The sequence below is a fragment of the Sturnira hondurensis genome, unplaced genomic scaffold (genome assembly GCF_014824575.4).
Source record: "Sturnira hondurensis isolate 20B ecotype Veracruz unplaced genomic scaffold, ASM1482457v3 Scaffold0020642, whole genome shotgun sequence".
Lineage (NCBI taxonomy): Eukaryota > Metazoa > Chordata > Mammalia > Chiroptera > Phyllostomidae > Sturnira > Sturnira hondurensis.
Window position 1 is genome coordinate 3,173,611 of NW_028093273.1, and position 14,001 is coordinate 3,187,611.

At 45.2% G+C, this 14,001-nt stretch overlaps 1 protein-coding gene and 1 long non-coding RNA gene across 3 annotated transcripts in view; one reads left to right on the top strand and one right to left on the bottom strand.

Moving 5' to 3' along the window:
• The window catches only part of GNA14 (G protein subunit alpha 14), a 162,573-nt gene extending 153,218 nt beyond the window's left edge, over positions 1-9,355 (top strand). The window contains exons 3-7 of the mRNA XM_037030317.1: positions 295-449; positions 2,816-2,944; positions 4,622-4,751; positions 7,205-7,358; positions 8,312-9,355. Coding sequence (XP_036886212.1) covers positions 295-449; positions 2,816-2,944; positions 4,622-4,751; positions 7,205-7,358; positions 8,312-8,502 — 759 coding nt within the window. The 3' untranslated portion in view covers positions 8,503-9,355. The remainder of the gene's footprint in view (positions 1-294; positions 450-2,815; positions 2,945-4,621; positions 4,752-7,204; positions 7,359-8,311) is intronic.
• Positions 2,316-11,929, bottom strand: LOC118976047 (uncharacterized). 2 transcript variants are annotated; one of them, XR_005064189.1, is made up of 4 exons: positions 11,351-11,928; positions 9,956-10,158; positions 5,027-5,238; positions 2,316-2,924 (listed from the first exon to the last, which is right to left on the bottom strand). It is a non-coding gene; the product is annotated as an uncharacterized LOC118976047 (long non-coding RNA). The 2 variants fall into 2 exon arrangements; XR_005064188.1 differs by having other exon boundaries at positions 9,956-11,929.
• Positions 11,930-14,001: the final 2,072 nt, after the last annotated feature.

Consider the following 14,001-nt stretch of genomic DNA (forward strand, 5'->3'; position numbering starts at 1 on the left):
CTGTTCAGGCCTGGGTGTTGAGTGCTGGTGAGGCTGGTTCCCAAGTACTGCCAGGACCCAGAGTCACACATGCTGGGCTCTGTGGTCCTCTTTGCTGAGCGATGCAGCCACATCAGTGCCACTCAGCGTGGCTGCAGCTGAGTGGTGTGGCTGTGCGAAGACCCTCCGGAGGGCACGCACCATACCCTGGCACCTACGATCTTCCCTAATCCACGAACCAGGGCAGGTCTTGTCCCCAAGTCCCGAATGGCTTGGCTTCCTTTCCTAATAAAAGGTTCTCTTTCCTTTGAGTAGGAAAATGCCCGGCTGATCACAGAAGTGGAAGTAGACAGGGTCTCCGCGCTCTCCAGGGAGCAGGCACAGGCCATCAAGCAGCTCTGGCTGGACCCAGGAATCCAGGAGTGTTACGACAGGAGGAGGGAGTACCAGCTGTCAGACTCAGCCAAATAGTGAGTACAGAGCCCAAGGGGCTTGCAGGCCAGCATGCCCCACACACCTCAAAGAGGCTGCTCCTGGGGAAAGGGAGCTGTGTCTAGCTTGGGGCAACACTGCCTCTCTCCTGCTTGTCTGTGTCCCCTCTTGCTTCACGGTGAGCCTCTTCCCACCTACGAAAACCTCAGTCCCTCTGTGGATCCCAGATTTCTCTCCTTGCCCTTACCTGCCTTTCCTCACTGTGTCCTGAGCTTTTGTCTTTTTCAATGGGGCTAAATCGACCCTGAGGTTCCCTTGGTGGAACTGATCTCATTTGGATTACTGAAATGATCTGATTTAAATAAGGACTGTCTCTGCTGGCTTCTACTTGCCTCCTCTCCATATTCCTTTGCCTTTTGGCTCCCTGATCAGTAGCCTGCAGGTCCAATTATCCTAAAATCGAAAATCAGTGTTGACCTCACTGCTATAGGCTGTCACTGGCTGGTCTTGTGCTGCCCTCTAGTGGGCATCATGGGCTCTGCGGGCCCAGCACAGGGAGGAAGCTCAGTCCTAGAGTCCTTTGTTTATTGACTTGCAAAGGCCTACATGTTTTGTTTTGCTTTTTGGATCCATAAAGCTCTGCTTTTAAATGTTATCCTTAGGGTAAAAAAATGACTAGATGGTTCTGCATGCAAACTATTCCAGTGAGATCACAGAATCTTATTTTTTTAAGAATTTCCTGCGGTGCTGCCTCAGTCGACCAGACCATGGGGCAAAGAGTTCAATCAAGGTCCTTCCTAAAGAAGTGATTCCTGCTTCTGCAGCGCAGCGCCTCCCACCTTGGCCCACGTCCACTTCCACCTTGTGTGGGCCCTGAAATCCTTTCCCAAGATGTTCCCTTCCCTTCAAGGGCTGTTCCCTTCCCTCTGAGCTGGTGGGCAATTCACTCCCATCCTCTGGACAAGGCAGTGAGCAGGAAGGGAACCTGGAATCTTCCCTTTGGCACTGGTCCCAGGCTGGGAGTTTACTCTATTAATCTAGGCTGGCACACTCAGTTCCTGACTGAGTTTAGGAACATTTAGGTGCAAAGCAGGGAAAGGGAAGATAAGAAGCCCCACTAAGGTGTTGGGTGGGCACAGACCAGAGCCGGAAGGTAGTGTCCCAAAAGGAGGGCAGACTGCCTGTGACAGCTGGGGAGCCGGGGACAGCTCCCCATTGGTCAAGGCATTCCTGGCTCTTTCTTGAGAGCCTGGTGTCATCTGCTTCTGTGGAGGGGAGGGGCCGGGGCTCCTGATGCAGATCCCTTTGGAAGAGACCCGCAGGAGCTGCTATGGAATTCAGTGGAGCCCTGAACACTGTGGCAAGTGGGAGAGGACTGTTGGAAGTGACTAGGTTGGCGGGTAGAGCTGCAGCAGCAAAGATACACCCAGACAGCTGCCCCACCTTTGAGACTGGTGAGACCTGAGCCACTTGTGTGTTTCCTTGGTCCAGGCCAGCAGTTGTCCACCGCTCTGCCAGTCACATCTGCTTATTTGGACAGGCATTCGTTGCACCAAAAATGTGATGTGTGCCCTCGGAGGGCCAAGGTGCTTTGGGCACCGAGGTGAGGGTGGCAGGTACGACCAGTGCTATCTGGTGGAACGAGAGAGGTGTAAGGATCACACGTATGGAAGTCAGTGCGAGTAGCCGCAGTCACTCCCGTACGGGGCACAGAGTGGTCTCAGAGGGCTGATGGGCTTGGCATCTCCAGCTCTGTCCTTGGCCAGGCCCTCAGTTATTTTACTCAAAGTTGCCTTTATTAAAGGCTTATTTTTTTAAGTATCCTCTTGTTTTACCACAGAGAAGTGATATGTTTTAAGCTCCTGGCTTTCTTGAATATATGGCAAGAAATAATCCAGGAGTAGTTTTGGTTTATTTTAGATGTTTAATTTCTCTGTGTAACAGGAAAACTCTCTTGTTAATATTTGGAGAGAACTTCCTGTCGGCCTGTTTCATGCCTTCATATTTTCTTAGAAACTCTAATTCATTGAGCAAAGCGTTTGGGAACAGCATCTGTATTCTATAATCTTGGATGAGGGCGAGTATGGGAGGGGGAAGGACCTTGGAAGGCGGAGGACAGATTCCAGCACCCGCTTCCTCCCCTCGCTGCTGTCTCTCACGCCCAGATAACGATCAAGCTTAGATCCAGAAGGAAGTGATGGCGTGGTCTGCAGATTTCCCAGAAGGCTCATGAAAGCTTCTGATCTATACTCTCTCCACAACAGCTGTAGGAGAGCCGGCTCTCAGTCGTGGATGGAACCCGTGAATCTGAGTGGGGGTTGCTCCGAGTTGGGGTGACGTCCCTGGGGTGGGAAGCTCCTCCTTTCTCTAAAACGCATCTCTGCGTTGTTCTCTAATGTCATAGTTACTTGAGTGACATTGACCGGATCGCCGTGCCGTCGTTTGTGCCCACGCAGCAAGATGTGCTTCGTGTCCGAGTGCCCACAACTGGCATCATTGAGTATCCCTTTGACCTGGAAAACATCATCTTCCGGTAAGAATGTCTCCCTGACACGGTCCATCAAGAATTTGTCTGTGCAGGCTTAGAAGTCCCCAGAAGTCTCCCTATATATGTTATTCCTAAAATAAGTTATAGCTTTCAGAACAATATGCCCTCTCTCTGGCAGGGTATTTAGAATTACGGTAGGCCTCAAGTCCTAGTAGAGAGACGAGCCTGCCTTTCTGTTCCCCGGGGGGATGAAGCGTCTCCATCCACATTGACGTCAGGGACGATTCTTCTGTGTAACTCTCCCACCCCCAACACACACACACACACAGATGGATACTTCTATACCCCACACACCAAATATACTGAGGTCTCCTCATAAACTTGAAAATATTTCTCTTCCCTTCTCCAAGGTTTATCCTCAAAATTGAAAATTAAGAATCAATACAGAAATGTGTATTAAAAATTATGCTTCATACAAATTATTTTCCAGCTGTGTAAGAATTTTCACATATAAATATAGCAACTTTTAGGACGATTTAAGTAGGCCTTCACTGCATTTAATTATGGCAAAAGATGAACAATAATATGGCACATATGCACAGCACTGCCAATCTCAAAGCGCTTTTGTACCCACTAGTCCCCTCGTCCCCCCGATAGTTATTACACACGGGTGGAGACAACATGAGTCTAGCTCTGCCCGGGTCCTCGGGGCTGCAGGAGCAGTGGGGCGCCTGGGGTCATGTCCCTGCAAGTTCTGTGTCTTTGTGAGCACTGGCCCTGTGCTGCGTGCAGACGAGCTTATCTCAGCCTTCTCGGCATCAATGCCGCTTCGACTTCCAAAGCGGTATCTGGTCCACAGATGTGTTGTTCTCTTTGGCTCACTTGGTGTTTTAAAAAACTTTTGAGCCAACATTTACAATTTGGGCTGTTTCACTTAAAGCATGTGGTATCTAGTTTCTCTTGAAAAGCTGGAGGATCTGGTCACAGTGAGCCTGCATTTTCGTCCCCAGCAGCTGGCCTCAGCCATGTGGCCCCTCCAGAGGGGCCCTCCCACTGTCCCCGTGCGCACCGCCCAACTCTGCGGGGGCCGTGTGACTCACTTTCACCAACTGCTGGACCCTGTAGCCTTCAAGCGTGGGATCGACCCTTTGGCTATGAGTCCCTGCAATCTTTCTGACAAACACTTTGGATTTCTTTTGTCAGAGGGCACTTACATACTGCACATCTTTAGAGGGAAGAAGGGGCGGCGTCCACCTAAGGTACAAAGGACTGGTGGATAAACCGGAGGAACCATGACAGCAGGAAGGGGCCAAGGCCTGGGGAAAGCTGAGTGGACCTGGCAGACGGCCTGCCTTTCTGCCCCTCCGTGGCCGGTGCCCCGGCACTCCGGTGGGCAGAGCGACACCCAAGTGGGCGCTTGTGCTTTTTGCCTGGATGATGGCAGCTTCCTACCCAGTGTCCCCAAGCAGGTTCCACCTGAGTGACCTCTGCACTGCTTTCAGTAACTTCACTACACTGTCCTCCTTTGCTAGGAATCTCCCGCTGGCTCCTCATTGCCTAAAGCAGGGGTGCTCAACCGTTTCCACCTTAGGACCCCTTTCCACTCTTACAGAATCCTGAGGAGCCTAAAAAGCACTGACTCCCACGGTATCATGATTCGTGCCCTTCTTCTCCAGAGTCAGGTGTTCTGCCCTTTGAGAGATCTGTGTTTCTGCTGAACAGGATGGTGGATGTTGGCGGCCAACGATCTGAGAGACGGAAGTGGATTCACTGCTTTGAGAGCGTCACCTCCATCATTTTTTTGGTTGCTCTGAGCGAATATGACCAGGTCCTGGCCGAGTCTGACAATGAGGTATGCCAGGTGGGGGGTTTGGTTAGCTGTGGAACACAGAGCTCTCTCTTTGTACTTTGCAAAAAGCCAGCCAACTGTGCCACTAGACTCCATCCCTGAGGGTAAGCTGTCTTGCTACTCAAAGTGGAGGCCATGGGTGAGAAGCACAGGCAACCCTTGGACGCTGGTTAGAAATGTGGACCCTCTACGTCAACCCAGACAGGGTACATCAGAATCTGCGTTTTAACCAGATCCCAGGTAACTCACGCACACACCCACATTTAAGGGTTGCTGACCTGGAAACCTGGTTCTCACAGCTGGCTGCACACTGGAATTCCAGGGGTGCCTGATGGAAAAACCCGGTGCCTGGATTCAGCCTGAGAATCTGATGTAACTGGTGGCGTGTGCAGCCTGAGCGTGGGATCCACTCTAACGTGCTGCTGGACTGGAGCCACTCCAAAGCACTGGTTCTCAGCCTGCGCTGTGTTTTGAAATCCCTCGTGGAGCTCTGAAAAAATAAAAATGCCATGTTTTGGACCCCACAGCGGAGATTCATATTGCTGGGTTTGAGGTGGGGGGCATCTTTTCCAAGTCCCCTAGGGCTGCGAATGTACTGCCAAAGTTGAACAATGCTATTTCTAATAAACTTGACCTGAGAACAGGCTTCCCACCCTCCCCGGCCCTCCCGCGTCAGGCCCCTGGCGGAGCTGGCAGGGGGAGTGGCGCCAGATGCTCGCAGCTGTTCGGGGGCCTCCTGGACGGTGACGTCTGCCCTTCACTTCCCTGGAGGGGACTAGCACAGGGCAGCTGGGATTGATCCACCCCGCCAGGCTTCAGTGCCCTCCCACAGGGTCCATGGCACTGGCTGGGGTGGGCTCCCTTAGCTGGACCTGCCCGGGAAGTGACACTGCCCATCACAGTCACTTCTTTGTGAAGATGGGGGTGTTTTCTGTGGGACAGCGTTGTCCCCCGTTGTCTTTCCCTCTACCCTTCACAAGTCCTCCTGACTTTGAAGAAAAATGTCTCTTGCTTCTAGGGCATAAAAGTAAATCAATAAGGAAGTCTGTCCAGGATTAGGTAATAACTAGGAACAAATCATAATCTTGTATTTCTTGAGAGCAGACTTCTCTCCGAGGAGCATGGCTACATTAGCTAATTAGTGGAGGGTTAACCCACTTACGGGTGTCATTGTGTGAAGAAGAATAGGGTCTTGGCTGCCACCCAGTTCTTCAGGCGGAGAGATTTTTTAAAAAGGAAAGTCCTCAAGTTATTAATATGAAAAATTAGCTCCAAATTTGTCTCATGAAACTCAGATGATTACTCAGATGTACAAGGGACAAGTACTTCAGCCTGATGTGCTAAAAATTAAAGTTTCTCCTCTCCTAAAAAAAAAAAATCACAAGGTGTCTGAAGAAAAATTCAGTGGTGGTTGCCACTCTAGACTGTCCTCTTCTGGCTAAAAACAGGTGCTGCATAGAAATTATTTTTGTCATGTTGTACTTCCTCTGAGGTTATTATTGATAAAATCATAAAGAAGCTTTACAAGCCAAGAAGGCTTACTGCTCTGTTGATAAATTCCAGCTCTTAATCCCCCAAAATATACTGAGGAGGAGAATGAGTCCATGTGTCTCGGAGTTGCAGGGGAATGGAGATTTATTATACGTCCCTCTGGGCTTTGATGTTTTTCAGAACTCCTGAAAGGGAAATTCTTTTTTCTCTCCTCTTAGAAATTCTTGAGAGGGAGCAGAATGCTATCCAGAATGATTACTGTTACCAGATGAGATTAATACGTGCCCTGTCTGTTCTCCATAAATTAGGGACAATTAGTATTTGCTTGCCAATGTCTAATGCTCAGCAATTCTTCTGCCCTTCTGCATGAATCTCTAGCACTCTATGGGCTTGGGAAAGTACTTAAGTGCTGTGACCAGCGGCACGCCCATCCATAAGCTAGGGGCCCTGCTCCCCAGGAGGAGCGCACTGGAATTACCAGTGTGTGGGGTGGAGCATGGGGTCCTGGCTCGGGAGGGCCAGCTCCCTTCTCTCCAGTGTCCGGCATTCCCAGCAAGGGCGGTGGCCTTCCTGGGACAGCAAGTCTTCCTCTCACGGTCCCACGACACCCCATCAAGTGCGTGTCTCAGGTCTGAAACTGTGAACTTCCCTCCTTTGGTAATCCCAGTAATGGCACAGGACCCCCTCTCTCCACATTGCACAAAAGCCTTCCTTGTGTCCTTGCATGTTAGTTCGGGGCTAGACTGAGGTGCCAAAGGGGAGGGGCGCCAGAGGGGGTGACCGGTGAGGGTGAGGTGGGGCAAGTGGCATGCCCAGGGCCCACGCGTTCACGGGCTTCCGCAAGGACAGTGACCCCCAGACCGCGGCTGTGTGAGCAGTCAGACAGACAGAACCAGTGATTCGGCATGTTGTTTTTAAACTACTGCCTTTCTTTCTGGTTAACCAAAGTGCTTTCTTCTCACTAGAATCGCATGGAGGAGAGCAAAGCCTTATTTAAAACCATTATCACCTACCCCTGGTTTCTGAACTCATCTGTGATTTTGTTCTTAAATAAGAAGGATCTTTTGGAAGAGAAAATCATGTACTCTCATCTAATTAGCTATTTCCCAGAATACACAGGTAGGTGTCCATCTTGTCGACCTTGCTGACCTCAGTCCAGGGTTCTTAGACTCACAGGGGCCTCCCTGCTCCTTTGAACGAGCCACCAGCAGCATCATCGTGTGTTTTCAGCTCCACACACGCCTTTCCCAGCACCTGGAATACACTTCGGATGCTCCCTTTGCTAACTCCTCCGACCCTCACCCCACCCCTCCCCAGGAGGCAGGTGCACCCCAGCAGGTGCTGCGCCCTTGGTAACCCGGGCTCACCCTGCTCTCCCTTCAGTCGGCTCCTGAGGGCAGAGGGTGTGCCCAACCTGCCTCGGCTTTCCCAGTGTCGCGCAGAGCACCGGGTGCTTCCACTGCGCACATTCCAGTACGGAGGCCCTCGTACAGACCCAGGCAGGCACTGAGTCTCTTCATACACCTGACCAACTGCTCCAGGAGGGTTTATGGCCCAGGGCTAATTATGTCTAGCACTGGAGGTCTCAAATATTACTAAGTTTGACACTGCTATTTAGAGTAGCAGTGTTTTAGCACTGTGCATTTTACTTTTATTGACTGCACTAGCCATGTAGTATAGGAGCCCACAAGCTTACAATCAGACTCGGGAGGCTAATGATGCTAGCTCCCATATTCATCTTTCTCCTTCTCCTAGCCCAGTTCTGTCGGCCTGAGTAAGAATTACCTCTCTTCAAAAGTGGTCCAGGTCAGAAAGTTAAATGGGTCACTATTTGCAACCAATTGCCTTGAAGTACAATTTTTAGTACCAGTTGGCACTTTAAAATACTCTTTCAAAGGTTCATAATGAGAGATAATAAAAAAATAATGCCTCAGGTAAATTATTTTCTAGAAATAAGATAGCTTAAAGAAGAATCCCAAACAAGAGGACACTGGGACTGATTTGGGGGAGTAACAACTGATTTTGTTGAGTTGGTATCTTTCTTCTATTCCTCTCACTGCCCCCGCGACCAGGCCCAAAGCAGGACGTTCAAGCTGCCAAAGACTTTATCCTGAAGCTTTATCAGGACCAGAACCCGGACAGAGAGAAAGTCATCTACTCCCACTTCACGTGTGCCACAGACACGGAGAACATCCGCTTTGTGTTTGCTGCTGTGAAAGACACGATTCTGCAGCTGAACCTGAAGGAGTTCAACCTTGTTTAAAGCTGCTGCCCACTCCTCGTCAAGACCGGAAGGCAGGACCGGTGGGCGCCGCGTGTTTTACTTCCAAGTGCTGTGGCATCAGCTGCCCAGGCCGCGGGCAGTGCCAAGTCCGTCTGCAGGCCACGGGGACAGAGACGGCCGAGGGAGCTTGTGATATTGGAGGTCGACAGAGCTTTTAAAAAGTCTTTATTCCAAAATTGTTTTTTCATATTTCTTTTCTTGACTTTTGGCTGTATGGTTTTGTGTAATTTTTGAGTTTGATGTTTTATAGAATTTTCAAAAGCCACCGTGATTTGCTGTTTCTTTCAAAATGAAATTTAAGTGTGTTTAACAGCCATTAGAAAATCACGTAACAATGGGGCCTATTCATTTTAGATGTCATGGCTTGAGGCCTCTAGGATTAGATGGGTGAGTTTTTTAAAAAAGTTGTTTTAAGCTTTTTATTAAATCTCATAATTTTGAGGCATTTTAACTGTTTTTCTCTTTTTATGCTGAAAAGTATGATGCCTTTAACATGCCACCAAGGATTTTTGAAAGTGGTTCTTCTTTGTGTTGGCTTTCTATGCCAAACTGATGACTATGTCAGTCCACTGAGTTTGGTCGCCATGAAGCCAAAGTCGACCCCAGGCGAACTGGCTCCGGAGAGCAGGTGCGGTGTCACACTGTTGAACAACGTGTGTGTGTGTTCCAGTGCACGTGACCTCACACACTGAGGAAGTGGCTGAAAGCCACAGCTGTTTAAGACACATGATGTAACCCTGCCAAAGCTCTGCTGGCCACCCCAATGTGCCCTTTACAAACCACGTGCGCTGTGCCTTTCTGAGGAGGCTGCAAATACACCATTCTGCCGTTAGCACTGTACGATGTGTTTCTTTAAGCTCATGGTTGATTTATGGTTCTGCTCCTAAGAAGAAAAATACTATAACTTGAACAGCTAACTACTCAGAAACTCTCTAAATGTTCATATAGGAAAGGAAAAATGATTTTGCCCCTACCTTTTCGGTCCTTGGCTGAGACCTGTTTCTGGAGTCAAAAAGATTAACAGGAGGAAAACAAAAGGTTAAGAGTATGCAGCCCCCCTGTATCTATAGGAGACACCCAAGCCATCACATTATGTTGGATGGGGAGTGGGAGAGGCCAGTTAAGGGAGGTCACCAGGAACAGCACAGCAAAGAGGGGTAAAGTTGTTTTGTAGATTTAAGTCGGAGCCTTTCCCATCGATAGAGTTCTGATGTAGAGTCATCCATCCTCTTCCAGGTACACAGAGGGAAACACATTTACAAATGGGGAGATTTCTGTTATAATTTTAAGTTTCCCTTATGAAAGGGTCACTACTTTCACATTTTCAGAACATTTCCTGTGCCTGCTATTTCTTAAAAATAATCAGCTCAAAAAATCCTTATGCTAAAGAGGCTATTTTGGGGTGGTGTATTCTGCTCCCCTCCGGACTCACCTCTGGAACATCATGGGTGTTTCACAGTCCAGAAGCTGAGTGGATAGACAGCTGTGGTATTTCCCTGAACCAGTCTTTCAACCTTGAGAACAGGTCAGTTCAGTGAAACATTCATTTCTCATTTCAGGACGCTGTATTGCAGGTGGGGTCCCAAAGTTAGGCCTGTATGGCGGGAGCACTCAGCTATGGAAAAAGAGGCATTTCTATGGAAATAAGAGAATAAAACGTTAATGGTTGTGTGTCTGATGTCACTGGGTGCTCAGGTAAACAGTCTCAGTGGCCCGTGCAACAAAGGCAGGAAGTGGCTGAACAGGAGCTACTGTGACCATTTAGCTGAAGTTTGTATCAACATGTTCGCCTCCTGTCTACAGGAGTTTGGGAAACTCTTTTGCAAAAACACCACAGTAACCTCTGTAAATGAAAAAGGCTTAAAATGGCAATGGTTAAAGATTTGATGAGAGTTCGTTATAAGGCAGTTGACAAATTTGGTTATTTCTGTGACATACCTTTTCAGATAACAAGAATTAGAAGTGACAACATATCAGGACATACAAGACTTCTAGTAATTTCATGAAATTTGTTCTTACTGATTCTAAGTCAAAAGAGTCGGGGGCGAAACAGTTTGAAGAGTTGTAGCCAAATTATTTGAGGATATTAGAAGAATTCAGGATCCAGTCTGGTTTATAGGTTGAAAATGAAACCTTGGACAATTAATAGGACTAGAATTAGCCTTAAGATGCATTATAGTTTCTACTTTAGCATCATTTTTTTTACCAAAGACAATTACAATAAAACTAATTTTTTTCAAAATAAACCCAGGCCCAATAAACTTGGTCTGATTATTTACATAAGTGCAGCAAAAACAGTGCTTCACCAGATACAGGCATTTTAAAATCTGCTTTGCTGGAACTTTTCATAAGGAATCTCAGGTTGGATTTATCAAAAGCCAAGAGCTAAGAATCTGAGCCAAGGTCTAGCCTTCACACTTTGCCTGCAGTACCTATCTATCCATTTGGACCTCTTCTTAGTCCAGGCCCCCACGTATCCTGAGACTCCTGTGTGTGCCAAGAAGTGACCTTCCAAACCTGGTAAGGTTGCCGAGAACCCTATAAGCAAGGTACCAGGTGGCTTTTCCAAGGGGCTTTATTAACACTCCTTAAAGCTGTCTGTTCGTCCATGATTCTTTGCCCATTCTCATGTGACTTTCCAGTCAAAGTCTTGGCAATAAAACCAGTGTTTCCAATTGTGTCCTGTTACAAGGAGAACAGATTCTTACTGAACTTATACAAATAACTATGTTGTCATGAAAACAAGGATACTCCAAATTTCCAATTCTACAGGAATCAAGTAGGGAGAAGAGGAATTGTTGCATCTTGTTCCCAAAGGCATACTTACCAAATTGCTGTAAGTCACAGGTAGTTTAAGAGAAAAAAGTTTCCTTAAATCTGGAAAAGCAAAAGATTAAAAAAGTTGTAAAAATAATAATCTTCCTTATTATTTCACTGAGTCCCAGATAACAAATTCTTTGAGTCCCCAATAATACTTGTTGATCTTGATCTTTCATTAGCAGTTTTATGAATCCATTTTTTCCTCAGAATTCTCCTGGTTGGTTCTTACTGAGACCAATGGTATGATCTGGAAGTTAATGAAAACCACACTCTTCAGAGACCTTCCCATGAGTCTCCATGACGATGAGGCACTTTTGCAAAAACAAAATAATTCTGTAGATGATAAAAGAAAAGGGTCATGGTTAAAAGTCTGTTAAGAGCTCATTATAATGCAATCAACCAAGACATTTGGTTGTTCCTGCGTGACATACATTTTAAGATAATTAGAGTTATAAGTGATAACATTATACTAGGACACATCAGGTTTCCAGGAATTTCATACAAATTCTGAAACACATATTAATAACATGTATCCATACAAATACAACCTAAAAAATTTTTGGCATTACTTATTTATCAATCTTTCCCATGTAATATAACAAAAACTTAATTAGTTTAATATCTCTTTTTACACGGAGAGAGAAATCTCGATATGTTCTAGGGGCCCTCTGAAATATTCCAAGTTAGTTCAAGGTCAAACAGGCTTAATTTAGAATTTGATTTTCAAAAGTTTTTCCAAAATAGCAAAAGTTTTGGACGTTTGATAAAATAGGATCACTGATTATTATGAAACAACATTTAATTACCCTTGAACCACAGTGACAATACAAGACTTTAAAGGCAGGTACAGAAATTGATACAGTTGTAAGCAAAACTTGGCTCTTAATATTGAGAAGACTTGGTTTTCTTAAGTAATCAAATACCTGCTGATAAAGAAAACAGGAAGCACATAACTTTTAGTAAAATATAACATCTTTGCTTTTTAGGCAAATTACTTAAAAGGGTAAAAAAAACCCTTTTCATAATCTTTTATCAGGGACATACCAACAGTCCAAGAAAATGTGGTTAGCAAATGAAAAGAACATTAAGTTTCAGTTTTGCATAAAAGTACACTATTGATATTAAAGCTTACATTTAAACCCTTATAATAAATTCAATCCATTTTAGCTACCTTAATTACCCAAGGTTCCCTCTACGTCTCACTTCCCAACTTTCTACATCCATTATTTTGTCCTTGATTCTCCTCTGCAGAAACAACTGGTTGTACTTTAGGAAAAATTACTTTCCCTTAACAAAAATGCATCTTCCTGTCTCTAATCTTTTCTTAACCAAAAACACATCTTACTTTCTGTGTATAGAGAGATGTTTCCCTTACTATTTTTACATTTCATTACATATAATGATTAGAATTCCCAACCTTTGAAACCTTAATTTCTATTGAAATTTAAGAAGTAAGCAATCTCAAACTGCTATATACTAATATTATGTAGATTAGCAAGTTTGTTAATACATTTCATAAGAAGCATATGCTTTTCTGTAGTACAATTTTTCCTTGTAGCACAAGATATGTTTACTAACATACCCAAATATGTTTAGTTTTTTGTAATAAGAAGAGTAGATAAAACTAAATTCAGTAATTCATGTTTTCAGTATTTTATCTTATTTGAAAATGATTTAAATTTGGATGAATTTCCATCATTTAACTTGGCAAAATTTTAAGGTAAGACCTGGAAGCTACTTTAAAGTAGACATGTTATAATACTTCATAATTGTTTAAAAATTCATTGGACATATATCTGTTTAATTCACTTGTTCTTAAAAATTGAGTTTAGATTGCTCTTGAAAATTTCATGAAACATTAAAGTTACCATCATCCTGTTACTTTTTTTGCTGACAAATTTTGTAACAGAGAAACAAGAACCCACTTGACTAATGAAGCATGTCTGCATTACATCTAATTCTGACAACTCTGAACACATGTCTATTTTCAACTAATTTAAACTTACTATTTCCCCAGATCATGTGAACTTAAGGAACACTTGAATGAGTTTCCATATTTCTAAGAGTCTAGAGATACTTATTTTATATCAACACACATTTAAAAAATTTTAATCCCCACCTGAGGACACTTTTTCATTGCTTTTAGAGAGAGAGGAAGGGGAGAGGGAGCGTTTTAGAGAGAAGAGAAAGAGAGGGAGAGAAACATCAATGTGAAAGAGAAACACTGACAGGCTGCCTCTTGCACATGCCCGACTGGGGACAGAATCCTCAACCCAGGCATGCGCCCTGACCAGGAATTGAACCCTTAGTCTTTTGGGGTACGGGGTAACGCTCCAAACAACTGAGCCACACCTGCCAGGGTATAAGCACACTTTTTTAAAGCCAACTGAACACAGCTCTTTTGCAAATTAACTCTGGCCATACCATCTGGAGGTAGAAAAATATCATACATCTACAACATACATATATACTCATAGACATACATAAACATACAAAACAGAGACCTTGTAGCTACTATCCAAAATTTTAGCCATGAATCAGGTATAGTAATACAAAACTCACTAGCTTATAAAAAAACAGTTGGATCCAAATTGGGTTTCTGGCAGATGGATTAAGTTCAATTCACCTGCTCAAAGGGCTTAAACTTCTTTATGTATA